This window comes from Notolabrus celidotus, chromosome 20 (assembly GCF_009762535.1).
Source record: "Notolabrus celidotus isolate fNotCel1 chromosome 20, fNotCel1.pri, whole genome shotgun sequence".
NCBI classification, from domain to species: domain Eukaryota; kingdom Metazoa; phylum Chordata; class Actinopteri; order Labriformes; family Labridae; genus Notolabrus; species Notolabrus celidotus.
In genome coordinates, this window is record NC_048291.1 from 13,374,954 (window position 1) to 13,401,552 (window position 26,599).

Here is a 26,599-nt window from a genome sequence, read left to right on the forward strand (position 1 = left end):
TGCTCTCTCTATTGTGTCTCTGCTTTTATACATGCTGGTGTTATTTTTTCCTAAGCCCAGTGTCTCCTGCCTTTCCTCACCCCCTTGTATCTTTTAAAGAGCCTGGCTGGTAGCCCTGATTGGTTAGCTGTGTGTGTGTGTGTGTGTGTGTGTGTGTGTGTGTGTGTGTGTGTGTGTGTGTGTGTGTGTGTGTGTGTGTGTGTGTGTGTGTGTGTGTGTGTGTGTGTGTGTGTGTGTGTGTGTGTGTGTGTGTGTGTGTGTGTGTGTGTGTGTGTGTGTGTGTGTGTGTGTGTGTGTGTGTGTGTGTGTGCGCTCACAGCAGGACCAGTTTGAAGTGTTAAAGCTCTTGCTGAGCGCTCTCGTCCAGAACCAAACCCTGCTTGCTTGGATTAGACCCAGGACCTGTCTGTGTGTCACCTGTTGTAGTTGCCATCACTGGAGGACTGTAGCTCTGTTTTCTCCCTCTTAATGAATCCATTCACAGCTTTGGGGTTTGCTCCAGGATACACACAAATTGGCTGGCCGAACACACGAAACACCACATTGTTTATTTTTCAGCAACACACGAAAGACAATCTTGAACTGACATCTATTGTCTTTTTTTTTTATGTATATGTATGATACAATACGATGCACCATGAAAGTAATATCATGATACAGTGATTCTGGGATAATTAGAATCATACATTCATAATGAACTGGGAAATACCAAAGCCCCCTAAAAAGACAAAGTGTAGGATTTATATATTTATTCATCTATTTCAATTCATCTAAGTTATTTTTTGGGCATTTTCCCTTATTAGATAATAATATCAGAGAATATGTGGAGTAGAGTGGGGGGATGACATGCAGAAAATGGTCATGGCCGTGAGTTGAACCAGCTACAACAATTAGTATAGCCTCAGCCCTCAGCACACGGCGCGCTTAAAAAGCTTGTCCAATCAGCACCTCAGATTTATGTAGTTACTCACTGCAGATTCGTGTTTCTGTCATCCCGTCATCAATTTCTCCTTCGGCCAATCCACTTTGGTTCATGTTGCTTGCATTCACGTCATTAGCGCCACCACAGGGACTCATGCAGTATCCGTGCAGTGAGGGAAATCTATTTATAGCATTGTGTTTTTTTTACATTCAGCATCAGTGTATGGATGATTGAATCACACAAGTCAGGCCAATGATATTTTGGCACATTGATATTTTGTCCCGCCCCGACTTGAAGATACCTAATCTGTCATATAACACAAAACCACCAAATTTCATTCCAGATCCTGTAACTACGCTGTATATTCAAATATTAGCACTCTGTGTGAGTCCTGTCATGTTTATCAGTCTTTGCCTCGTTGTTCTCTCTCTTACCTTTTGTTTCTTCTCATCCTGCAGGTTTACGAGGGTTAATAAACCTGGGCAACACATGTTTCATGAACTGTATCGTTCAGGCCCTAACACACACACCGCTGCTGCGAGACTTCTTTCTCTCCGACAGACACAAGTGCGAAATGCAATCAAACTCGTGTCTGGTGTGCGAGATGTCACAGCTTTTTCAGGAGGTATGATGCACACAAGATTGTCTGCTCAGTCTCACATCGACCTATTCATTCCTGAAGAGGACCTGTGTGGAGCAATGAGACATAATTTGAGAGCTTGAGTTATAATACAGCTTATAATACAGAGTGTTCTCTTGCAGTGTAACCTACTGCAGAAGGCTGAGTCACTGTTGCGCTATTTATTTGAGTCCAAAGAGGGAGGCAGAGAGGAGGGATAAAATGCAGCTTGGAAGAAATTTACAGTCACATACACATGAATGAGCAAAATGCAGCAATTATACCTTGATTGAACCTGATCACTGTATGGGAATTATGTCGCAGAGCCAATTATAAGCATTTACGTTGCACTTCTTTGAAACAAAAGTTTAGCCACTTTACATCTAACAAACTCGTCAGCCCCTGAATGTTATGCAACGCTCTGCTCCCACACTGCCACGCTTTTTTCTTACACCCTCTCACTTCCCAGTATATATGGGCCCACAGATGGCAAGTGGTGCTATAATGAGTTGAGTCATTGCCCACCCCACCTCCCCATCCCTCCCCACAACACACATTCACACACACACACCCACACAGATCTCTGCCCTGTCTCAGTTTGGTGAACCTTTCAGCTACATAACACATGAAGGAGGTAATCGCTCACCTCTGTCTCGTAGGGAGGCCGACGCTGATTGAGTAGTCAGCTGTGTGAGCGATGAAAAATGCAGGGACCGTCATCCAGTAATTTTATTTACATCACTCCCTGACACTCACAGTGTGATTTCCTCCACGCTTTGTCCCCAACTTCCCAATTTCATTGCTTACTTTTATCCCCCACCTTCATCCTTTATCCTTAATAACCTGTGTATTGTTGTCAAAGGCTGTGTACTGTCACACACTCACACACTCCCAGAGCTTCTAAGATGTGAAGGAGAGAGGTGCGGCCCCCTTTGATCAGTCACACGCTCCACTCCCTCCCTCTCTCCTGTTTCCTCATCTCCTTGTAGTGCCTTTCGTTTGTCAACAACCTTCAAACTGCCTAAAAGGAGCAGAGTTTGTAAGATTCAGGAGACGTCAGCGTGGCATGTTTTCCCCTCTCACTGCTCAATCAGATCTCTGACAGGGCTGTGAGGAAGAAAACGAGGTGTGTGCCACATCTCCACGCAGAAAAATGAGAGCTCACACTGCCATTTATGAGCTGTGGTTGAAAACTTCATGTTAGCGGTTGCACCCTGTGTGGGCTCTGTCGCATTCTTACCCACATCTCCTGACCCTGACCTGGATTGTCAGTCACTTGAATCCCCTTGGCAACCCAAAGACTCTGCAACGCACTTCACAGATTGATGTTTTCTTGCTGCAAATCGCTCCCATTTTGCAACCACTTTGCCCCCTTTTAACTCGCCTCACACCTCTCCTCTCTGTGGATGTGCTGTCACTCGGGGTGCTGGAATTCAGGTCTAAAGAGACCTGTAGAAAGAAGCAGTTCAAAGTCTCCTTGAGTGACAGAAAATCTTAGTTATAGCTCAGTTAAAATTATTGGTGACAGTTAGCAGCGTATTTACAAAATAGGAAAAGAAAGGATTGACTGTGATGTAACCAGTAGCATCTGGAAAAATAGGCTAACCACCCTCTCTTATTTGTCACCTCCACCTCCTCCATTTATCTTTCTTCCTGCCTAGTTCTACTCGGGCCACCGTTCGCCCCACATTCCCTTCCGGCTGCTGCACCTGGTGTGGACTCATGCACGCCACCTCGCAGGCTATGAGCAGCAAGACGCCCACGAGTTCCTCATCGCAGCGTTGGATGTACTACACAGGCACTGCAAAGGAGACACCATCAGTAAGTTATAAAACTATCCCTCAACTGTGTATACTACATTTAGAGTACAAAGAATCATAGTGCAATGTCTCTCATATCCGATAGGTGAAGGATATGGAAAGCTTATTTACCTGACATAAGTTTTCTTATTCACTGGGATGAATTCAGACTTTGAGGTTGTTTATTCCAAAAACTCTCATTGTGATACAAGTGGCATTATGATGTGTGTTGCAGCCCTCATGAGGTCTGCAGTCATACTTTAAATCTGCCTAAAGGGCGCAGTGCCTTCCTCCACTGTAAACATACGAAAGGAGACTGACAATGGTGTGTACCGAGGGGACGGCAGGCAGGCAGGCAGTGTGAAGAATGCCAATAGGCGCTGCTGCAGTGCAATGACAGGCTGACTCACCCACACACCCTGCAGTAAGGCTTGCTTCGATTAGAAAAGTGGAGGATCCACAGAGTTGCGAAGTGGCAGGGAGGGTCCACTGCAGGGGGGGAAGGGGAAAGTGAGAATAAGGGCTCAGACGGAGTCCTTCAGAGGTTGTTGCTGTTATCAGTGTGTGTATTTTTACCGTCTCCTCTTTTTTGGGTCCTCAGGAGACGACAACGGGAAGAAGGCCAACAATCCAAACCACTGTAACTGCATCATTGACCAAATCTTCACCGGGGGCCTGCAATCAGATGTTACATGTCAAGTTTGCCAGTGAGTTTGTCTCTCTGTCTGGGTATGTTTTGACTTCAAAGAGTGTGAAGAAGGAAAGGAGAATCTGCTTTAATCAAGCACCACATGAGATGTTTGCTCCTTAATCTTAATGAAGCATCCCAGCACAACATTTTTCCACTTCTACTCATTCATACATTGTGTCCTGATTCCGCTCATGCCTCATACCGGCGGGTTCATCAATGGAGACGCCTCCTGTTCTCCATGAATTGGTGAACCACTGGTTGTGTCCTCTTTACCACTCATATTTAAAGGCCTGATCCCTGCAGAGCTGCTGTGGGGGGGGGGGGGGGGGGGGGGGGGGGGTTGTCTAGACAGCGGCACAGCCCAAGCGTTGCCTTTCTGCCCCCTAGAGCTGTCCTGTCACATTAACACTAACACGTCACACTGAACCGTGAAGCACAGGAAAGCCAAGCCAAGCAATATTACGTGCAACTACAGTAAAATGGGGACTCCTCAAGTAGAGCTAGTGCACAATGTGTTGTGTAACATTCTGCCCTAACTTAAACTGCTTCAGAATCATAAAACAACTCTGCCTTCGGTCGCACATTACTTATGCATTGTTCCTTGAGCAACAAAGAGTGCTTCCTTTTAAGGCCTTTTGAAGAGTAATGGTACCATGTTAGTGCCATGTTACTGAAGGGATGTGTCTTCATACCCTAAAGGCTACCTGTTAGTACCATTTTAGTTTTAAAGCACCTTCAATCAGGTTAATAGGTGAGCCTCATTTGCATACTGCATGAATTCCACACCTGAAGCCTCTATATAATGCCCAGGCTGCAATCCATCAACAGTCAACAGGAGGTAATAATATAGAGTCCTTATGTAAAACCAATTTTCCCTGATGTAACACTTCATTGAGTTGTAAATGGACCTTGAAGAACAGTGTGGATACACACACATAACACTGCAGCAGGCTTAGAAAAACATGATCAGAATCTCCTCAAGCTGTGTGTATTACCTTCTATGTCATCATCCTTTCATCATAACCTGGAGTAAGTGACACACTAACATAGCTGACTGTGGATTCTCTTCCTTTTTTTTTCTTCCATAGTGGGGTTTCAACAACGATAGATCCATTCTGGGACATCAGTCTGGATCTTCCGGGCTCATCTACGCCTTTCTGGCCCCTCAGCCCTGGAGGGGACGGCAGCACGGTGAATGGAGAGAGTCACCTGTCAGGGTCCACCACGCTTACAGACTGCCTACGCAGGTACAGCTTGTCTTGTTGTAGTTTTTCTCTGGTTTTAAGGGGTCTTTTTTTTTTCTGGAGTCTGGAGTAATTTCACAGTTACCTTGGTTGATCAAGATTTAAGGTCTCTAAGATCTAGGGTGGTTCTTGCCAAAGCCCCAAAAGTTATCTTCGTTATACAGAACTACTCAGAGCTTGCTTGCCCGTCCTGATTGTGCTACATTCGAACATTAAATAAAGTCCTGCAGCTTTTAAATGACTTTCTTTTCAAGAGGCTTATTTCCCTCTATCCCTTCCTCCACCTCTCTGAGCTCTGTGGTATCAATTGTCTCCACCTGTAGACAAATAAATCACATTCATCCCACCACTTGTCCGCGGGGTCACATGTGTCGTCTGCACAGGCCCAACAGACCTGTTATCCCTTTTTTAATCTTCAAGCATCACCAGGTTGGCAGAGCAGGTGTGACCTCTCATATCTCCTCTACTGATGCTTCATTCTTGCAATTTCTTTTCCTCCACTCCTTACTTATCTTATTTCATCCCCCCCTCCCCCTCCCTCTACCTAATTCCCTTTCCCTCATGCCCTCACTCTCTACCCCCTCGCATTCATCTCATCCTCCCCCTCTCGTTCCCTCGCCTCCTTTCCTTCAGACTTTTTTTTTTTTTTTTTTACTGCAGCTCCTCACACACCCCTAGTTGCTGCAGCAAGTCTCTTAAAGGTACAGAACTGGTTGGTGCTGTTGCCGTGGTGATAGAGGCGTTGGCAATACCAGCAGGGCTCTGGGTTGGGTGGGCTAACGTACAGATTGCCTGCACCAAACCTCTGCAGGTGGATTTGAAGCACATTCACCCCGTATACAGTACAAGAACGAGCTGTTGCAGGAGTGCAGAGGCGACGCCTGTTGAGCTGTGACACCGTGATATCATAACCATAATATTGTGTTTCATTTTTCAACCGTCTCTCACTTTGTTTGCCCACATGTTCCTTGCTTTCACACACCCTCTCCTCTTCTCTTTTTATTCCTACCCTACTCCTCTCTGCAGGTTTACACGGCCTGAGCATCTAGGAAGCAGTGCCAAAATCAAGTGCGGCGGTTGCCATAGTTACCAGGAGTCCACCAAACAGCTGACAATGAAGAAGCTCCCCATCGTAGCATGTTTCCATCTCAAAGTGAGTCAGCCGCCGACAGTGCGCTGCCAATTATCCTTTGTTACATTATCTGTCACCGTCTGACAGTTTGATTATTTAAGGGTAAACGCTGCTTTTATCACTCACACGTCTAATTTTACTCATTACTCCAAAACGCAGCAGATGCTGTGGTGTCATGTAAACTGCTGCGTGATGTGAACATTCAAATTCCAAAGTAGAAGCTGTTTTTATTTCTATTAATACAATCCTTGCATACTGACCCACAGAGATCCATCGTTATAGTGTTACATATCCGTTTTGCCCGCTGTGTGCTGCCTCACATCAGCTGGAGGCTAACTTCAGTTTTTTCGCAGTGACTTAGCTGTCTGCTCCATCGCCTGTGCGTAGGTGTGTTCATAACCTCATTCAGTTGTTGGTGCATTACCTCCCACCCTGTAGCCCTTTCACACTGTGTCCCAGAACACCTGTGATTTGAACGACTTGTACAGTCTTCCACTGTCCATGTTTTATTTATTATAACTGTATAAGAGGCCCATGATGTATTTATGATATTCATAGGGAACAGGCTACAAGAAGATCAATCCAAGCCTGGGATTATCTTGTTGCAAATGTGTAAATGTCTCACAGCTGGGGTGAGAAACATGCATTTTCACTTTTCAATGCTGTGTTTGTATTTTGTGTGATGTGATGGTGATGCCTGTTATTTCTAAACATGTGTCCTCTCTACCCAACCCCCACCCCTCCCCTCTCTTTGACTCTCTCTCCGTCTCTTGCCCCTTCCCCCCCCCGCTCTCTCTCGCCTGTCTCATCCTCTCTGGCCGTCCCCAGCGGTTTGAGCACTCTGCCAAACTGCGGAGGAAGATCACTACATATGTTTCCTTCCCTCTAGAGTTGGACATGACGCCCTTCATGGCATCCAGGTAAGCCTCCAGCAAGCAGCCTATTTTTCTCTACATATCCTGTGAATCACGTCCTTCAAGTATTCACAAAATCAACCCCTACAGCAGCTATTGAGTTTCTTTGTTACATTTCAGCGTTTGAACATGAACATACTGTATGATTGACTATTAATACATGCTGTAATGTAATCACACACAGCTGTACCTTTGCCAGAACAGCATTACTAAATGTACCCTATAAATATTAACTAGTGTCAGAGGAGCATGCAGCAGCAGGCCCCACCCCTGACTCCAGCATCCATTCAGCTCTGTTCAGAGACAGTGATGGTTAGAGGATCAGGCAGAGGGAAAATCTCTGCTTCATAGATAGGATAACTCTGCCACCTAGTGGATCCATGCGTGATTGTAGCATGCTTAGCATAAAGCATAATCAGTGCTAACATGTTGTCATTCCTCCCTCTCCTGCAGTAAAGAGAGCAGAATGAACGGGCAGTATCAACAGACGGTTGATGTACTAAACAACGACAATAAGTAAGTACCTCAGAAAACATGTACTACAGCAAAGTGATTCATTAGAACTCTGTCACTTCACAGCAGCACTGACATCACAATACAAACGTCTACTCTATCAAAGAAACAGTAATGATTTGAAGCATCCAGCCTTGACTTCACCAAATGAAATCAATTTGAAGCCTATTAAAAGCTGCTTAGTTTTCTTCATCCATGGCAGCTACAATAGCTTTCATTTTCCAGGACATTTAGGAGGAATTCACTGTCTTAATACCTCTGACAGGTTGCTTGTAGTGGAGCCAAACACAGTCTGCCAGACAAAGGAAAGCGTCCATGCAGAATAATGGAGCTTTATGAGGTGTTGTGTTCAGGTGAAGTTTGAAAAAGTAACAAAAACTTGTACATTTTCTTTCCTTTTTTTTCAGGTATTCCTTGTTTGCGGTGGTCAACCACCAAGGCACGTTAGAGAGTGGCCACTACACCAGCTTCATCCGCCAGCACAAAGACCAGTGGTTCAAATGTGATGATGCCATAATCACCAAGGCCAGCATTAAGGATGTACTTGATAGTGAAGGGTAAGAATAGAAACAGGATACTAACAGCAGAAAGAAATACAACTCAGGATCTGTTGTGATGTTTCTTTTCTTTCCTCCCGCAGGTATCTCTTATTCTACCATAAACAGTTCCTCGAGTATGAGTAGTCTGTGCGACCACTGACCACAGAGAACCACTGCTTCGAAAAAGAGAGTCCAGGGACTGGGGACAGGATGAGACACAAAAAAACACACAAACCTACCTGAAACTCTTTGACTACCAGTCTGCACCTCCAGCTGTGGAGGGCAAAACTAAAATAAAAATAAGACGTGTGAAATCATGCAACCTTTCAAAAGAAAAAAAAACAAGCACTGAGCTACTTCTTGGCATCTACTTGACAAAACTGAATGAAGAGGAGAGGAGGAGGAGGAGGAGGAGGAGGAGGTGGTGGTGGTGAAAGAGGAGGAGGCTGTCATCAGATCCAGGCTCGAGCAAAAGAAAACAGGGGAAGAGCCTAACCCTTACCCTAACCCCTCACTTTCTCTCTCTCTCCCTTCCCATTCCTGCTGCAGGGGCAGAGTCTGAGCCTGACCGGCTGTCATGTTGATCGGGCACATCTGGATTTTTTCTTACAGTATTCTGATTCCCCACCGTCAACACGCACGCACACGCACACGCACACACACACGCACACACACACACACACACACACACACACACACACAGGCTCACACAGGCTCACAAACATACACTCACACACGCACACCCATGCACACACACATACACACACATGCACACACACCCCCTCCATTTCTCTCCCATGGTGCTCTTGTTTCAACTGACCAAGCATTTAACTTAGTCATCATGGAGGACAGTTTGTCGTCATATGCATACGGGACTGAATGCAAAAAAAAAAAGAAAAAAGAAAAAAAAAATAGAATCAACGTATTATATGAACTTTGCAAGAACATTTTAAAGGTATGATTATGATTCTTATCATTTGTGACTTTAGTTATGAGATACTGTATGAATCTAGTATACATCTATTTTTTAAGAGCAAAGAAAACATGGGAGAGCTTAGAGACGCTGCCTTTGCCAGTTGCTGGGGAAGTGCTGCCATGGAAACTAAGCAGATTTGGACCTGAGTGTGCTCATGTTCCATTATTTACTGTGTTGATTGTTTTTATTTTTCAGTCTGGTTGAGGGCAGGGAATATCTATTTTTTTTAGCGACTCATTGAATTTTGTATACTGTTCTTTTCAGTGTCTTTTTTTTATTTTCAGTACAGTCATATGCCCCTCGCTGTCCTGGTACTGGAAATGTTTTTGAACGTATTATACTTTCATTCTTGTGGAATTGTTGGTATAATGATGGTGGTGATTAAATTGGCTCACCTTTGCTGTTTATGAATCGTATGTTGAATGTGAGCTTTGGGTTTCGTACAGCATTCTGAAGAGAAGACTCAATACATGAACTCCACATGAGGTCCTATTATATGTGAGAATGCTGTGGTCTCTCCTCATTGAACACCTTGGATGCTGTGTGCAAAAAAAAAAAAAAGATAAAAAGAATAACAAAGCCCGTTTAACATCACTGCATGCAACTGGGCTCTCATGATCTTATACAATGTGAAAAATTTGCCCTCAGTAATGCCTCAAGGCCTGTTGCCCATCAGGATTTTTGTTCTGGGATGTGAAGAGAATCATGTGAAATATATAAAGTGGCCAAGACACATATTGCACGTGTATGGGCACTATGCGACCACAGCCTGGCTCTGAATCCATCAGTGTTAATCTTCTCCATGGCAACCGTGTGTGGCTGGTGCAGACCGGTGTGGTTCGTGGTGTGTCTCGCCTCTGCAGTGCAGTAAACCCAGTGCTCTATTCAATCAGTATGCTGTCAAGTCAGACTTTAGATAATGCACATACACATCAGGTTGTTGTGGTCTGTTTTGTTTGAATATCACTGATTGTGTATGTATAAGAAAAATACAGAATAAAAAAAACTATTGACTCATGTATAAGATGAGGGCTCTAACCTTTCACAAAGTAATGCCACATTAAAAAAAGAAAAACACACACAACCCTCTGGTTGTTAAGCTGCTCTGTAATTGAAAACAAACATGCATATCCTTTGGTCTGCTGCATAACCTCAGCTGGAGGGCAACAGTGGGTTTCTGACCAGTAAAATCAAAGACTTTTGAAATGTTCGCACTTTGGTTTCGATGTATCATGGAGCAGTTAAGGCCACCCAAGGGCATTCAGGGACGCAGCTGAAACGAAAAGGAAGAGGAGAGCTTCATTACCCGTTTCAGTGATTAAACTCAGAACAAAACTGGAATGTGTACGTGCAGTCTTTTGTCTTATTATTCCCTTCACACTTGGCTTAATTTCCAGGGACATTTCCCGTAGCTTAAGAGCTGGCGTTTGCTGTCATCTTTAACTACCCTGAGTTTCTCCTGAAGGCATGGCTGTCAGTGTGTGAATGCGATTTGTACTGATGGGCTGTTGGGCACTTTAGGTCGCAGCCTCTATAATTTGTGTGAAAATGTGTAAAACTGTGAATTCAACATATAGTGTGAATGCGATGGAAGTGGTTGGCATATTGAAAAAGCCCCAAAGAAAAGGGCAGCCTACTTTCTATTTGTTACTGCCAATGCGCCCTTGTGTTAGAGAACATTCTGCTCAGTTAATGCTGCTTTTTTATTTATTTATCTTTTTCCAAAGAGCAAATGAACACAGCTGTTAACCCACAATCTACCTTTTGAGCTCTCTTTCACACTGTGACATATTTCAGGCCTTGGAGCAGCTCTAGTTATAAGTTTGATTCTGGCGCCATCCTGTGGCCAAACAGAGTGGCACAGATTAATTCTGTGATGAGGATTAAATCACATCTGTAATTAGGTTTCTGTGCAAAGGTAAAATGAAAACTTATTTACAAATTAAAGCTCCTGTAAGGAGTTTTTAATTGTTTATGAAACAGACTGAAAATTACTTAGGGGTTTTCTATGACCACAAGACTGTCAAGCAGAAAGAGATGCAGCTTCTATATTTTAGTTTTTAACCTCTGCAAACCTACGCAAGGGGTAGATATGAGACAAGGCAAAGAGTGGCACAAAGAAAATGTATTTTCTTTACCCAGAAAACAGTACCTGCACATGTCCAGGACAGGATCAGCAAAGGTATGTCACTCTGCACACAGGAGGGAGGCCTACATTGACACAAAGAGGAAGTTCCCCACAGGAGCTTTGAATGTGGGAACCTCATGTCAAGGATAGCAAACAGGATTCATTTGTAGATGTTAAAAACTTAAAGACCATGTTAGAAGCATGAAAAACAGATCACTTGTGATGCCTCATAATTGTGTCATTTTCAAAACCAGGCTTTACATTTAATACAAAAAATAAACCCCATTATTAAAACCTTTGTATTCATTCATTGGCCTTTGATTTTCTTAAAGGTCTTACTCTACGTTTTTTTTTTTTTTTTTTTTACTACACTGTTATTGTTGCATAAGCAGAAAGTACAGACTGTATGTCTCTTCTGACTTCTTTTATTTAGTTTGAACACAGTTACTATACAGCCTTTGTCTGCTCCATCAAACTTTATGTTTCTACACACACCAAAAAAATATATATTCAGAAACAGTAAAACCTCTAACAACCCTGGTGATGTTTTTAACACAAATGGAACAAACAGAAAATCTGCTGTACAGTCTTGAAAAATGCAACCTTTCAAAATAAAAGCTGAAAATGAAAACTGTCAGCAGTGTTGTAAAAAGTCAAGTACATAAGAACTCTACAACAGTAGAATGATAACTTACAAAATAATGAATATTCATACGTTAAGCAAGTAGTTTTGTACTACATATATTACTGAACAATTTGAACACAAACCATGTGTACACGTAAACTAGGTTTTATATAACGGATGTTTTCACAGCTCGGTGGGTGGGGGTGTTAATGCACCCTTTTTGTGTGTTATTTTTCTTCAGTCATCTGAGCAATGTCTGCATTCATTATCCGTGTCCAGAGTCATCCCTCCGTTATTATTATTATGCTAATGAATGTAACCATGGGACCAAAAGGCTCAGTCACTGTTGCTATGGAAATGTAAGACACAAAAGGTGTGTCGTATCTTCTAGCGGTAATAAGACCACGTTACAAATTCCACAATACTGCAGGGAGAGGGATTGGAGGTGGAATCCGATAAGTCATGTCTAGGAGTCTACAATGCACTTCTGTTTATCAAATCTGACACACATGAGGGAGTTCATGCACATAGTCAAATTAAGGTGCTGGAATGTTTTGTGTGTGTTAAGTTCAATATATATACATATTAAAATCAGTAACAACATTTTTTCCCTCAAACTGTCCAGCTGGGACATTTAGATCAATGCAGCAGCCTCTGAATTCATTGCACATAAATCATACTCTGTCACAGGCTTTGGTGCGTATGAGGGAGCCTGCACACGTAAAGGTTTGACAAAGATAGTAATCAAACTACAAACGACAGACAGGGAGTCACAGGTTGGACTCCGGGAGCAGCAGGATGGTGACGATAAAGGAACACTGAAGCCTCTCGAGGAAAAGTGTTCTAGCCCTTCACAAATTCACGTCACTGAGACACCCGCAGACACACTTGAGATGTGGCCTCCTATACATGCCACAGATCATAAGAAGAGGATAGGCTGGCAGCAGCATACAAAGTGTTCAAAACATTGCTTGCAATGTGGGGCAGCATGGGAATAGCTAAGCCCCTTGTGAGAGAAATAGAAGAATAGAAGAAACACAAGTGGAAAGACTCAGACAGTAACAGATCCGTGTTATCTGCAGTATAAAAAAAGAGGAGAAATAATGGTAGACTGAACTAATCCATGAAAGAAAATGTGCTTATATCAATCATATAAAGCTAATTTTGGGATATGACCCATGTACTTCTTATGATTCTGCCCAAATAGGTCAGTCAGCAGGTTGCCTGGGACCTGTGAGCTAGGAGGGAGGGACATGGTACTAAAAAAAACATTCACCAAATGCTATCTGAGCTGTTTGATATGCTCTCAGATGCCATGAAAAAACATGAAGCTGGGCCACATCTCACCATTCATTGTTAATAATTTAGATCCATGCAGTCTGGTATTTTTACGAAAGCGGCAACGGTAACAACTGCAAACGATAACAGCAACACTATCACATGTTATGCATGAGTAATCATAACCCAAGCCATGACAAAGAACCATTCCATACAGAGACACTACTTTACACCATAATATAGGGTCAATACATTATAGCAGCACTTTGGTTAAAAGCCGGGCTGGCTTATTCATAGAGCCAGTACTGTCTAATCTAATGTAAATTATGCATGTGGCTTTATTGAACTCAGGATGCTGATTTAACACTGTTATTCACATCTGAAGCAATTCTATTGCATGTAAAAGTGGTTGCACATTTAATCAGACTGTTGTACCACAGAACACAAAAACTAATGGCATTGGCTGGACAGATTCTGTGTTGGAAAAATCATTAAATATTCACAAGAATGAGTGTTTCCAGATGAAATGACATTAAATACAAAACAGACTGTCGGTTATTTACAGGCAAACCTCTCTCCAGTGAAAATAGCCTGCGTACAAGACAAAAGGGATAACAGAGGAATAATAAAATGTTGTTACACAGCATGTGATCCCATTCTGAGTTGATATTTTACACAATAAGTCTGAGGGAACTTGGCACACGCCCTCTGCTGTAAACTATGCCTATAATCTAGGCTCTCCAGGGAGGGATTCATGTCACCAAGGGGACCATTTGCTGGTGGGTGTTAGTGTCTGCTCTACGTCACCCTGGAGTGAATACACAGAGCAAACAGTCAAACAGATTCCTCCTGTATTTACAGCATATAGCCCAAAGTTTGAGCCACTGGTTATGTTTTTTTGGGTTTGTGAACAACAAACCTATGAGAAGGAAGGTCCATTCCCACATTCTATGTTTCCTATCTGCTGGTTTTTGTCCACTGGATGAGGGACAACCACATCCTCTCCCTCTGTCACGCAGCCTCTAAGAAGCTGATACGAGCTGGCTGCTTTTACTATCACACAGGGATGTGTCCTCAGTTTTTTTTGTCTGGGGTGGCTGAACTGATGCAGGGGTGGCGTGATACCTGTGTGCACATACGAACTTTACATCATTATTTTAGCCTTTCTATCTCCACATATCATATCTACTATGACAGCTTACATAGAAGTATCTGAAAGATGTTATATATCTGTGTATATGTTTGGACTTAAAGTCGTAGCACAGCAGAGTGGCAACATTTAAATCTTAGTCGAATTCTTTAACAACTTCAAAAGAAGATTTGTGTCAAAGTCACAGTTCAGAGGACAAACATGAGGAAATGTGCTTTACTGAAATGCAAAGAAAGCACATAGTATGACATCAGTCGTGCCTTTGACAAGCCATTATGGCCCGCTTAGGATTTTGTGGCACCTGAGATGGCCAATCAGATTTCAAGGGGTGCCCATGCCACCCCTAGCCACCCCTTTGGATTTGCCCCTGGTGTCAGAGAGATCTGTTTGCGACTCCTTTCATCGCCCTCTCAGATGCTGGTCTGCAGGTCTCCATTCAGCAGAGTGCTCTGAGTCTCTGTAGGGTCATTTATCATCCGAGACTTATCCTGCCGGCTATCACTGCGCTCCACCTCATCCAGCCCGCCCACTTTCTTAAGACATAGAACATTCTGGAAACTCTTCTTGAAGTTCTCCGACAGGAAGGCGTAGAGGATGGGGTTGGCACAGCTGTTGGCGTACCCTAGAACTACCACAAAAGCAAAGGTGCTCCTGAGGATGGGCGTGGTGCTGATGGTTCCCGTTACCGAAGTGACGTTGAAGACGTAAAAGGGCAGCCAGCAAAAGACAAACACAGCCACCACAATGGACACCATACGGGTTACTTTTCGCTCTGAGCGCTTCCTTTTGGAGGAGCCTACACGGATGCCCGAGGACTTCACCTTGATGATGATGAAGAGGTAGCAGAGGCAGATAACCATGAGAGGCAGGAAGAAACCCAGGATGAAGGTGTAGAACATGAAGGCTGTGTAGTAGGCCTCCTGAGGCTCAGGCCAAACGATGGTGCAGAAGCAGCCATCGTGCTTTGTGATGATGCCGCTGTAGATTACAATGGGAAGGTTGACCATCAGCGAAACGCCCCACACTGCTAAGTTAATCGTCTTTGCCATGCGAGGCTTGCGCCATTTGGTGGACTTAATGGGATGCACCACAGCCAGATAGCGGTCTATGCTCATTACCATCAGGCAGAAGATGGATGTGAACTGGTTTAGGGAGTCGACAGTCATCACCACCCTGCAGAGCACTGGACCAAACGGCCAGTGGACCAGCGCCAACTGGATGGCAATGAATGGTAGACCCAGCATGAAGAGCACATCAGCCACGGCCAAGTTGAGGATGTAGATGTTAGTGACCGTCTTCATCTTGGCGTAACGCAGGATGACGTAGATGACCAGAGTGTTTCCACAGAGCCCAACAGCACAAACAAGAAAGTACAAACAGGTGATGACCACTGTGCTTGTTTGGTTGAAGGTGTGGTCTGTGTAGTTCCCATGGAGGTCAGACTCATTGCCCTGAATATAGCTGTCGTACATGAGGTGCTCCGACAGATTTGGAGGGAATGATGGGAAGATCCAGGAGTCCATGATGCCTCACTGTTTCTCTCCGTCTCTCATGGATTATGACATCACACCTGCGCACAGAAAGACACATCAGCAGCTGTAGAATATTTTGAAAATACATCTTTTTATGATAAATGATTTTTACAACCCTGACAGTTACAGAGAAGAAATTACATCCCACTTCATATAGATTTTGATATTGATTTTATGCTTTCCAGAAAAGGAAAAGTAAGACGCACAGCCATCATCTTCATCAGTTATTGAATGTTATCTCTCTTCCTCTCTCCATACAGACCTTTTAGCTGGCAGTGGTAAGTCTGTTGAAGCAATTGATCTGAATTTGACGAGTGGCTACACTCAGCACATGACTGATGAGACCAAATAATACGCTGTGTGATTTCTAAATCCGTACACAGAAGCTTATCTTTTTAGATTTGAGAAAATAAGAACCGTCGGTAACTCTTACTTCAGACTTACTTAATAAGAAAATGTCCTTTTTCTAATCACCCCCGAGGCCAAGGTACACCTGAGGGGATCTTATAGATTTCTGTCTCAATCCTCTGTCTTGAGGCCAGACTTGATTGATAGTGTGTACATAAGAGCACCTCAGGCAGTGCTCCTGACTGTAGGCCAGATTTTTCCTTGTGTGTTTATTTGTTCAGTCACTGCTACCGAGGGAAATCACTCAGCTCACCCTCCAGTCATAAGCTCTCCCAGGGGGAAACGCTTGCCCTTCACATGTTGCTAAATGATCAGCTGCTCTGCATTCTCTGCTGACACTTTTTTTTCTTTCAATTTATTAGGGGGTGGGCATGGATGTAAATTAATCCCTGCCTGAGTAATTGAATGAGGGGGAATCACTGTACTGCCAATAGCCTTACCACAGTCAGATTGAAGTGCTTGTCACTGCCGGTGCACTGGAGGCAAACACAGTGACAACTTAGTTTGGTACCAATAACATAAGAGGTTTTACAGTATTATGCCAGGTTATCATTCTCACCATGGAAGCAGAACAAGGTAGACACTGCTGTTCCTCTTTTTTTCCTTTGGTTAACAGGCAGCAAAATCAATAAAAATATAGCCTCTGTATCAATAAATATTCACCCCCTGAGCCAGGAGGATGGATAGTATTTCTGTAATGTAACAGTTGGCAACCTGTGTGGAGAAACAGCTTTGCATAAACCAGTAAGCATATGATGATTAATTATTCCAACAGAAACATCATGAAACCCTCTCCAAGCATGCAGTGTCTCTGTTGAGTTCAGACACTTTTATCTGCAAGGATGAATATTATTTAATATCAGTTATAAAATATTATTTAGTGAACTTTTGAATTGATTAGGAATAAGCAACAGGTACTCTTTTTAAGAAGGCAGCCCAGACCAGTGCAGTTTAAACACACTCACACATGCATTCTACCAAAAGAGCATCAGGAGAAATACTGTTTTGAAAAGTATTTACTTTATGTCTTTGTTCTTCACTCATCCAGATTATGAAATTCACTGCCTTTTGCTATTACTGTCTGGAAGATATGGATTAACAGCTGAATGACTGGATCAATTATCACATGCTGGTAGTTAATTATTCAAATCCACCCTATGGGAAATAAAATGAATACAAAGTCTGGCCAGGAGATTCCCACAATAACTCCACTGACTTGGGAGTGAGTGGTATGAAATCCAAGGATATTCACATACAAGGACATCAATATTAGTAATATTTCATGAAACTGTTATACTTGGAAAATGACACACCACAGTTTGGACTGTAGCAAATGCCGCTGAAAATGACGCACATATGGTCATTTTAGCAAATCCGTCCAACTTCGTTGAAATGGAGAAATCACAGCGCACTGTTGATGTTGTCTTCATACATGCACATCTGTGCCATTTCACCATACCTCTGTAAATCAGCTGTTTTACCTGCAATTGTATTCTGTACCACTATTCACAAACAAAAATCCACTCTTACCTGATGAAGCATTTGTCTTTTGGCCATCTTCATCTTCTGCTATTCCTCAAGTTTTTCTCACCAGCATCGAAGTGAAAATCCCATGATGCATTCACCACGACACGCGAGAAGAAACTGACAGAAAAGGTCGACTCGCTTGGCTCTGCACTTGGCTGCGATGCGCTCCTGATGTGGTGCGCGCAGTGACTGACCCAGCAGGAGAGCGTGGAGATGTGAAAGGGCGCACATGAGCGCCGCCGAGGAGGTGCTGAAGACACTCACCTCTGAACGATGGATAGGCTGTGTTCTCTGATACAGATATCCGATACCGCATACAGATGGAGCTAGGCTGCAATCTAATCACGACAAAACTCAATGATGCGTGGAGTTAAAGCCATACCGCACTCGGTTAAAATGTTGGTCAGGGGATAAGAAAGTGGGCTACAAGATTTTGACAGATCATCGTTTAAACTGCAACCCGTCGTCTACATACAAACACAGAGAGCCTCTCAGACACGGCAGAAAGGTTTCAGTACTACCTTTTTTCTCTTTAAAATAATCTTCTTTTGTAGAATTCACTCAGTCTTGTTTCTCACAGAGGGACAGTGACAGTGGTTTCTAAAAAACTGCCTTTTATGATTGAAAGAGAAGTGAGAACTTTCAAAATAGACTCTTTTTAAAAATGAGATGAGAGGAGATTTTCCTCTGTAATGTTTTTATAAGTAATAAACCTTCTGGGCTGGTAAATAACCATCAACAAACCAAGACCTGCCCCCAAAATGTCTTGCTCGGACCCCTTCCCAAAGTGTTATTCTAATGAACACATTTATCGAAAAAACATTTTTGACTTGTAATGTATTAAAATAAGTAAGTATAAGAAAATACACGTCTTATTTATTAATTAATTCCCACTGAGGCAATAGACAATGCCTGCTGTGCAACTTAATTGGCTGCTTCCTATCATTGAGTGTCTAATGTCCTGTCTGAGAAAATGTTAATGTACCTTACTCCAGCAATTTGCAGGCAAGCAGTTAATACAAGCCAAAAACATTAGGTGATAAACAATCATATTATGTGTTCTCCTGTGTTAAAGCTACAGTATCAGATGTTCATGGACCCATTTACTTTTGTAACCATTAAGAAACCAGGGAAAGTGGATGATTAAGGTGGTTAGGACTGTTGACTATAGAACTGTCAACGTGCCACTGCAATTATTTCCGCCCTCTGTGATATGTGAAGCCAAAAAAAACTCTTCCATGGTTGCTGACAGGCATGCGCAGAAGTGACATGGGCACAGTCCACAGCACGACAGATTATTGTGTTGATTTGAAGCAGACACTGATGGCTCTGGGTAGTTCAATGACCCTTCTGTTAGTGTTCTTAATGTTTACTCTCACTGACCGTTGCTCCTGTACTCTACTAACACAGAAGGCTGCAGGATTCAGCATTTGTCAACAGAGCTGTCAATCATTCATCTTTTTTAAAGAAATAATTACACTTCTCAGAAAAATGAACACATGGACATAAATCAGCACAATGAAAAGAAACTATAATGAGAGAAACACTGTTTCAGAAAAATTAATATGATGTGTTTTTAACTTTTATTGTTTGACCCATGTTCCATCTGTCAACATGGGGATGAAGGGTTTGTGACCAACACTGCACCCAGTCAGTAGGTGAGGCGCTAAATCTTGCTGCAAGCCCTTCGAACTATAAGCCAGAGAAATAGCCTCCACAATCCAATGTGACAGCCTCTGGCGTGACAACGGCTTACCTCTATGAGGGGTTGCCCATGATACAAACAGCTGGTCCTCTTTTCTGAACTCTGCTGTCCTACACATATACATGTGCAGAGCCTGTACCTGGCACAAAGTGTGCAGCCTCTGCTCCTCCACTGAGGAGAAAGGGGGTGGGTTGAACGCCAAAAGCTCCACTGTGGGACACTTGTAGGCTGACTCCAGCACCTTCGGCACAAACACAGGGTTGGGCCGCAGGCAGACCTTGGTGAGCCCTGGGCCAAACTGTAAGCAGGAAAGGCGAATAGACAAAGCCTGTAAATCACTCACGCGTTTCGCTGTGGTTAATGTCAAAATCAAAGCTGTTTTCAAAGAAACAAACTTCATCTCTACTGCCCCCATAGGCTCAAATGGGTGACGAGAGAGGGCATCCAAAACCACTGAAAGGTCCCACAGGGGCACCAGGAGCCTGGAAACTGGGAGCTTGCGCCGTGCACCCTTCATGAACCGGCACACAAGAGGATGTTGCCCCACAGGCTTATCCCCAAAGCCCACATGACATGCGGAGATGGCCGCTAAGTACACTTTAATTGTAGAAAATGCCTTTTTCTTATCCACCAGTTCCTGCAGAAAAGACAGGTCAACCACTGAACACTGATAAGGAACGATCTGTCCCATGACACACCATTCCTCAAAAACCCGCCATTTACCACTGTAAAGAGAGCGGGTTGCGAGTGCTCTCGCACTCTGAATGATGTCTATAACCTGCGCCGGCAAGCCTGCTGCGTTCAGGTTCCACCTCTCACGGGCCAAGCCCAGAGCGCTATGCGGTCCGGGTGCGGGTGGTAGATCTCGCCGTGCGCTTGGGTCAGAATATCCCTGCGTATGGGGAGAGGCCACGGCTCGTCTGCCAGAATTTGTGTTATCTCTGCTACCCAGTGCTTCAATGTCCACTGTGGTGCAATCAGAATCAGCGACAAACTCTGCTGTCTCACCCTGGCTAATGTGGGAGAGATCAGGCTGAGCGGAGGAAATGCATAAAGCAGCACGTCTGGCCATGGGTGGGCTAGAGCATCCATACCCAGAGAGGCATTCACCTCGGACAGGGAGAAATACAGCGGACACTGAGCGTTTTCTCGCGAGGCAAAGAGATCTACGGCTGCCCGGCCGTATCTCTGCCATATTTGTTCCACCACCTGCGGATGGAGTGTCCTTTCCCCGTATAGCGGGTTCCCTCGTGACAGAAGATCCGCCCCCCTGTTCAACACCCCTGGCAAATGTGTCGCCAGTGACAGGAGTGACAGGAGCCGTGTGCTGCTCCACATGATAATTTTCCGAGCCAACGTGTGTAACTGTAGTGAGCGAGTTCCGCCTTGGCGGTTTATATACGCCACCATTGTGGAGTTGTCCGTTTTCACCAGAACATGGTGACCCTGGATAAACTGCAGGAAATGCTGTAAAGCTAGGAACACTGCCCAAAGCTCTAAAACATTTATGTGGGCCTGAGCCAGCCTCGGGCTCCAGGTACCGTTCACTGTTCTGTCCGACAAGGTCGCTCCCCAGCCTGACAGGTACGCGTCTGTCGTCATGGTTACCCTGGATGACACCGTGCCGAGCGCGACATCTGACGCGAGAGCCGCAGCGTCCCTCCATGGGCGGAGAGCAGCCAAACACGTCGGCGTTACTTTCACTCGGTGGCTGAGGTGTCTGCGCGGGCAGAGGCGCAACGCCGATACCCAGCGCTGAAAATCCCTCATCATAAGAAGCCTCAGGGGCACTACAGATATCACTGAAGCCATGAGGCCGAGCAGGCGTAAGCATAGTCTGAATGATATGACTTTTCCCCACTCGAAAAGGGAGAGGCAATGCATGAGAGACATTAATCTCCCCTCTGATAGCGTGACACGATAAGAGAGGGAGTTTATGCTGAGCCCCAGGTATTCTGTATATTGACTGGGTTGTAATCTGCTTTTCCCCCAGTTTATATTGAACCCAAGATTCCTGAGATGACCTGTCACCACAGCTGAATCTCTGATTGCCTGTTCGCGTGAATGGGAGCATATCAGATAATCGTCTATGTACGAGAATATTCTGATGCTGCTGCTCCGTAACGACAGCGCTGCTTCCACACACTTGGTGAACACCCTCGGTGCCAAAGCCAGCCCGAATGGGATGACTTGGTATTCGTAGGCTTTTCCCTGATAAGCGAATTTGAGAAACCTCCTGTGTGATGGATAAATTGCAATGTTGAAATACGCGTCCGTGAGATCGATTGTTACAAACCAATCGCCCGGACGGATGGAGCGGCAAAGCACTTTGTGTGTTAACATCCTGAACGTGTATTTTTGTAGGTGCTTGTTTAACACACGGAGATCCAAAATGGGGCGAAGTGATGTGCTCCCTTTCTTTGGGACGAGGAAGTACCCACTGACCGGGAGCCCCACTGACCTGGGTTTCCTGACCGGGGCTGCTGGTTAGACTGTGAGCCAGCTGTCTGCCTCTGTGGTCTGGCACCCATTGGTCTCCCCCTTGCTGCTGCAGAAGCAGCAAAGCCAGCCCTCTGAGCCCGAGCGGGGCGAGGGACTTGTTTCCTGGGCAGGCAGAGGTTGAAGGCTTCGCCTTCCTGCTTCCTGAGGGTACTGGTTTCCCTCATTTATTCCAGCGCTGGGCCGAAAAGACCCTTGGAGGGGTCATATGCAGTATCCATTACCTCAACTTTCTGTGTGTCACTCAGGCCTGAGAGGCTCAGCCATAGAGCTCTCTCACCTGCAACAGCCAGTCCCATCACATGGCCACAACCTTGCACTTCGCCTCGTGAGGAGCGCAGGATGAGGTCATTAACAACACAGATCTCGTCCCAGAGAACCGGGTTAGGGGCTCCGGAGTCCAGCTGCCGGCCCATCTCCTCCAACATTTCTGCCTGGTATGCAGAAAGTAGAGTCTGAGCGTTCAGAGAGCAGACTGATTGTGCAGCATATCTGTACATTCTCTGCAAAACAGAGGCTGTGAGGCGCTCTGTTTTGCCTGGCAGAGAAATGCTGCTGGACGCTGACACAGAGCAGCGGTCAGGGTGAAGGTGAAAAGCCACTGAAGGCTCTACCTTTGGGGGTTCGGCCAGCCCCAATTCACCCATTCCTTTAATTTCCAGCTCAGAGTAACCTTTGGCAGGGAGTTTACTCTTAAACGGGCTGGACCAGTACCGGCTCATCTCCTTCATACAAGCAGGCACTGGTGGCAGGAGTTGTTTTGCTGCCGGCTGGGCTGGTGGCAGCCTCTTACCGTCATACAAATCTCTTTCTGCCCCCTCTGCGTCCTCAGCTGCAGGCCACTGGATACCCAGTTTTTCTGCAGCCCGTTTGCAGACCTCATAAAGGCTGCTGTCCACTTGGGGAGCAGCATCAGACGCACTGGGGGGTCTGGAGTGCTGAGTGGGGAATGTGGAGTCATCCTCCTCATCCACCATCTCATTCAAATCAAGGAGGTCAGAGTTTGCACCGCCCTCTGCATCCTCCTCTCCCCGCTCCAGGTCGAGGAGCTCCTCGAACAAAGGAGGCATAACTGGGGAGTCAGTCTCCATTATGGTCGCCCAGTCCATCTCAGCTCGCGGCTGATGGGTGCTGGCTTTAGGGGTGGCTCCAGACAGACATGGGTCCTGCCTGTTGGCAACCGCCACTCTCGGCCTCCTCTCCAGGATTTTCTCAGACATGGACTCACAGTGAGAACATGACTGAGGGTCCGCCAGCGATGCTCGAGCGTGTTTAGCGCCCATGCATGCTATGCACATCGGGTGAGGGTACCTGCCTGAGATTGAAGACCCGCATGACGCGGGGCATATGCAGGATGCAGCCTCTTTGTCCTTCGGTTCCGGCCCTTTGGCTGGGGCTCAGTAGAAGACATCGTGACTGGAAAGGGGAAAAATATCCACTGATATTTGGTCGGTATAAGGCGCGTTACGCGTTCAACTATACATGCACTCAATGATTTTTTTTCTCATTTTTTCTCATTTATCTTATTGTGCCACGAGCTGGTCTCAGGCTGGAGCAACCACTCTAAAACCACTATACACCCTCTACAAACAGTCGCTGAAAACTCTAGATAAAAAAACAAGGAAGTACCACCACTGTAAAATCATTACGAAATATAACTTAATGACCCTTGACAGTTTTTTTTGTTATGTAGATATGTGTCTGATGTATAAATTAATTAATGATCAGGCCCCACCACCACTTAAACAATGTGTGTTACTCTGCAGGAACAATCTTAGGGAGACCAGGGCATCAGCAAGAGGAGACTGTTCAGCTAAACGTAGGAAGACTGCATTTGGACAGTCTGCATTTTCAGTCAGAGCAGCAGGAAAATGGAACTCAATCCCGACTCACATTAGAGACTGTACAAACCTCAGTGTTTTTAAAAGTAAACTGAAATTATGGCTCAAGGAAAAACAATCATGTGATCATCTGAATGCATCAAATCAGAGACAATGAAATGTAATTTTAAATGTGTTGTTATTAGTGATGGACTGTGTTGAGTAGTCTATGTATTGTTTTAAATGCTAGTATGTTTTTTTCGTTAGTATTGTACATTTGTTAACATCTTCCTGCCCAGGGACCACAGATGAAAATTAGCTTATAGCTAACTCTGGCTTGACAGTTTTTGTTTTGCATGGCCCCTGTCAAATAAACTAATAAATGATAAAGAACGGTAGCAACAGGGGTTTAGCCCGCGCAATTTACGTCCACTAACAGTGATGCTCGTCGTGACCTCCGCGACTCAGCTAACAACTTAATGTCAACCGAATCTGACTCGCCGTTACGCGTTAGCCGAAAGGTAAAAATTACACAGGTACCGGTACCTCGGTAAGTTAATACGAGGAGCCAGTGCTCCTCCCCAAGTGAACAGCTCGCCTTAATGCGGACACTGTCCCGGTAAAACCTATGTAATAATAAATCTACTTCTTATGAAGTACTTACTCAGCTAATCCAGACCAAGCCCGGAACTGCGTTCGGCGACGTGATCCTTAATGGGGCGTCTAAGAACTGTTTAGCAGCTAACCAAGCTAGCCTAGATGCGCTGAGGGAGCTTTAATAGTGTTTTCTCACGGGAAGAAAGCAAGAATGACTTGGGAGGGTTGGGTCGGCTGTATTAATATGAGGGGCAGGGCCCTAGCACAGTCCGACCTGTCTGTCTCTGACAGACGTGGTGTCATTGGAACTTCCATGGTAGGTCACGCACAAGCGATTCCCATAGTGAAACACCGAACGAAGTTAGAAAAAGAACTGCAGTTTTTAGCACTTCCGCATTTTTAGACCGGTGGTTGGCGCTTGATGTTAACGCGTTAATGAGATTTTTTTGTGGCGCCACAAGGTGGAATCACCACCCTGTTGTTGATATGAGACTCCACTTCTTCTGCTCTGACCTTTGACCTTTGACCCTGACTGACAGAGGACTCTAAGCTGTGACAAGTTAGTGCAGATAATGCTGATGTTCTACTGCTCATGTATGACTAGTGAATATAGCGCCGTTGACATCTGCCATTGTATGGTTGATGTTAAATTTCAGTAGAATAGACTGCCATGCGGAGATCCCTGTCCTGTTACCTGTAACTCTTTGATGCTAACCGCTAAATGCCGCTAGCAGTTGTGGATGGCTAGCAGAAACAAACCTCCTAGAGCAGAAATGGATAAATAAACAGGTCTTTTGAATGGTACACATTTGAAGCTCTGCCAGATGGTTCTCTCCACAAAACCAAAAGAGAATTGAGTTTCCACCAGAGTACGTGGCTAATAACACTGACTAGCCGAGCTAAAAGCTGATCTTCCGAGGTGCAGAGCTAACAGCTGATGGGAGCTAACAGCTGATGCGAGCTAAAGGTTGATTTATACTTCTGCGTCTCCCCTACGCAGCAGGGGCTGACGTGGACATGAGCCCCACATACTTGTGCGTCGGTGTGTCTGTGTCGTGCAGCAGTTCTCCGCTGAAACGCTTGAGGGCAGAGTGGTCTCTCTGATAGCTGGTCGCCTGCTTCTGGTCCCGCTACGATCTCTGTTTACTTTTCCAAAGTGATTCAGAGCGTGTTCTGTTAATCTACAGCTGATACATGCTGCTGTTTATCATAAAGACATGATTACATGAAGAATAGAGAGGAGGAGATGAAAGACACAGCCGATGTGCGGCTGATGTAAATGCAGGAAACACAATGCCGCTGAGCGGACCAATCACGAGGCTTGTGGTCCGTGTCACCTCTATGGGGAGTTACATTTTGGAGGAGGTGCACGTCAGCTACCTCGGCATAGGTACGGGAGCTACGCGGACCCCCGGTGTAGGGTACGCCGTTGATTCAACGCAGAAGTATAAATCAGCCTTTAGAGCTGATCTTCCCAAGTCTGTTACAAACTATACAGCGGCCTCAATTTCCCATGTGAGGTGAGACACTGTGTGAGATGATCTGCTTTAAGTGTGACAGATCCAGGGAATGATTTTGAGTGATTAAAACGTTTACTGACCAATTTAGGCTACTTGTTGTACAATGTGTCTATTGTTGAGATACACGAGGTCCATCCTTTTGTGTTGAGCTGCTTACTAAAACGGGATGTAGAGTTAATCGTTGCATGTTTAAAAGTCGGACACTACATTGTGTTAGCATTATTTTGTATTGTTCCACTCTGGTCAATATGCCCATCTGTTGTTGCTTGTTGGGCTTTTTGGAGCATGCAGTTCCTTTGAATTTATTCTGGAGTATCTTCTAGTAAGTGTTTGTCATTGTTTTTGATTATTGCAATAATAATAATCATACATTTGCATAATACACGCCTATTTGTCCACTTCCATGTTGCTAAGAGTATTAAAATATCCCTTTAAGTAGCATTTATAACAAATAAAAATTG

At 44.7% G+C, this 26,599-nt stretch overlaps 3 protein-coding genes across 6 annotated transcripts in view; 1 reads left to right on the forward strand and 2 right to left on the reverse strand.

Annotated features, from left to right (window-relative positions):
• usp22 (ubiquitin specific peptidase 22) overlaps positions 1-10,687 on the forward strand; it is a 31,610-nt gene extending 20,923 nt beyond the window's left edge. For both annotated transcript variants that reach the window (XM_034711343.1, XM_034711344.1), the window contains 9 exons: positions 1,381-1,547; positions 3,203-3,362; positions 3,942-4,047; positions 5,120-5,278; positions 6,302-6,428; positions 7,236-7,327; positions 7,775-7,837; positions 8,242-8,391; positions 8,475-10,687. In XM_034711343.1, coding sequence (XP_034567234.1) covers positions 1,381-1,547; positions 3,203-3,362; positions 3,942-4,047; positions 5,120-5,278; positions 6,302-6,428; positions 7,236-7,327; positions 7,775-7,837; positions 8,242-8,391; positions 8,475-8,517 — 1,067 coding nt within the window. In that variant the 3' untranslated portion in view covers positions 8,518-10,687. The remainder of the gene's footprint in view (positions 1-1,380; positions 1,548-3,202; positions 3,363-3,941; positions 4,048-5,119; positions 5,279-6,301; positions 6,429-7,235; positions 7,328-7,774; positions 7,838-8,241; positions 8,392-8,474) is intronic.
• A 1,199-nt stretch (positions 10,688-11,886) lies between these two features.
• On the reverse strand, positions 11,887-18,540 carry LOC117831825 (somatostatin receptor type 2-like). Of its 3 annotated transcripts, none has more exons than XM_034710708.1 (4): positions 18,001-18,540; positions 17,030-17,184; positions 16,911-16,946; positions 11,887-16,100 (listed from the first exon to the last, which is right to left on the reverse strand). In XM_034710708.1, the coding sequence occupies exon 4, from the start codon at positions 16,051-16,053 to the stop codon at positions 14,941-14,943; it is 1,113 nt and encodes a 370-aa protein (XP_034566599.1). In that variant the 5' UTR covers positions 16,054-16,100; positions 16,911-16,946; positions 17,030-17,184; positions 18,001-18,540; the 3' UTR covers positions 11,887-14,940. The 3 variants fall into 3 exon arrangements, with proteins under 3 accessions (XP_034566599.1, XP_034566600.1, XP_034566598.1); XM_034710709.1 differs by lacking the exon at positions 18,001-18,540 and adding an exon at positions 17,491-17,562; XM_034710707.1 differs by lacking the exons at positions 16,911-16,946; positions 17,030-17,184.
• Positions 18,541-20,503: 1,963 nt separating this feature from the next.
• Positions 20,504-23,484, reverse strand: LOC117832353. Its single transcript, XM_034711443.1, has 3 exons — positions 22,482-23,484; positions 22,230-22,395; positions 20,504-22,142 (listed from the first exon to the last, which is right to left on the reverse strand). The coding sequence occupies exons 1-3, from the start codon at positions 23,482-23,484 to the stop codon at positions 20,504-20,506; spliced, it is 2,808 nt and encodes a 935-aa protein (XP_034567334.1).
• Between the last annotated feature and the right edge of the window lie 3,115 nt (positions 23,485-26,599).

Coding starts and splice junctions, on each gene's coding strand:
- LOC117831825 (XM_034710707.1), bottom strand. CDS start 16,053: ATGGACTCCTGGATCTTCCCATCATTCCCTCCAAATCTGTCGGAGCAC.
- LOC117832353 (XM_034711443.1), bottom strand. CDS start 23,484: ATGGGCGCTAAACACGCTCGAGCATCGCTGGCGGACCCTCAGTCATGT. Junction 22,396..22,481: donor GATGGGACTGGCTGTTGCAG/GTGAGAGAGCTC, acceptor GACCCCTCCAAG/GGTCTTTTCGGCCCAGCGCT. Junction 22,143..22,229: donor AGCAAGGGGGAGACCAATGG/GTGCCAGACCAC, acceptor GCTCCCGGTCAG/TGGGTACTTCCTCGTCCCAA.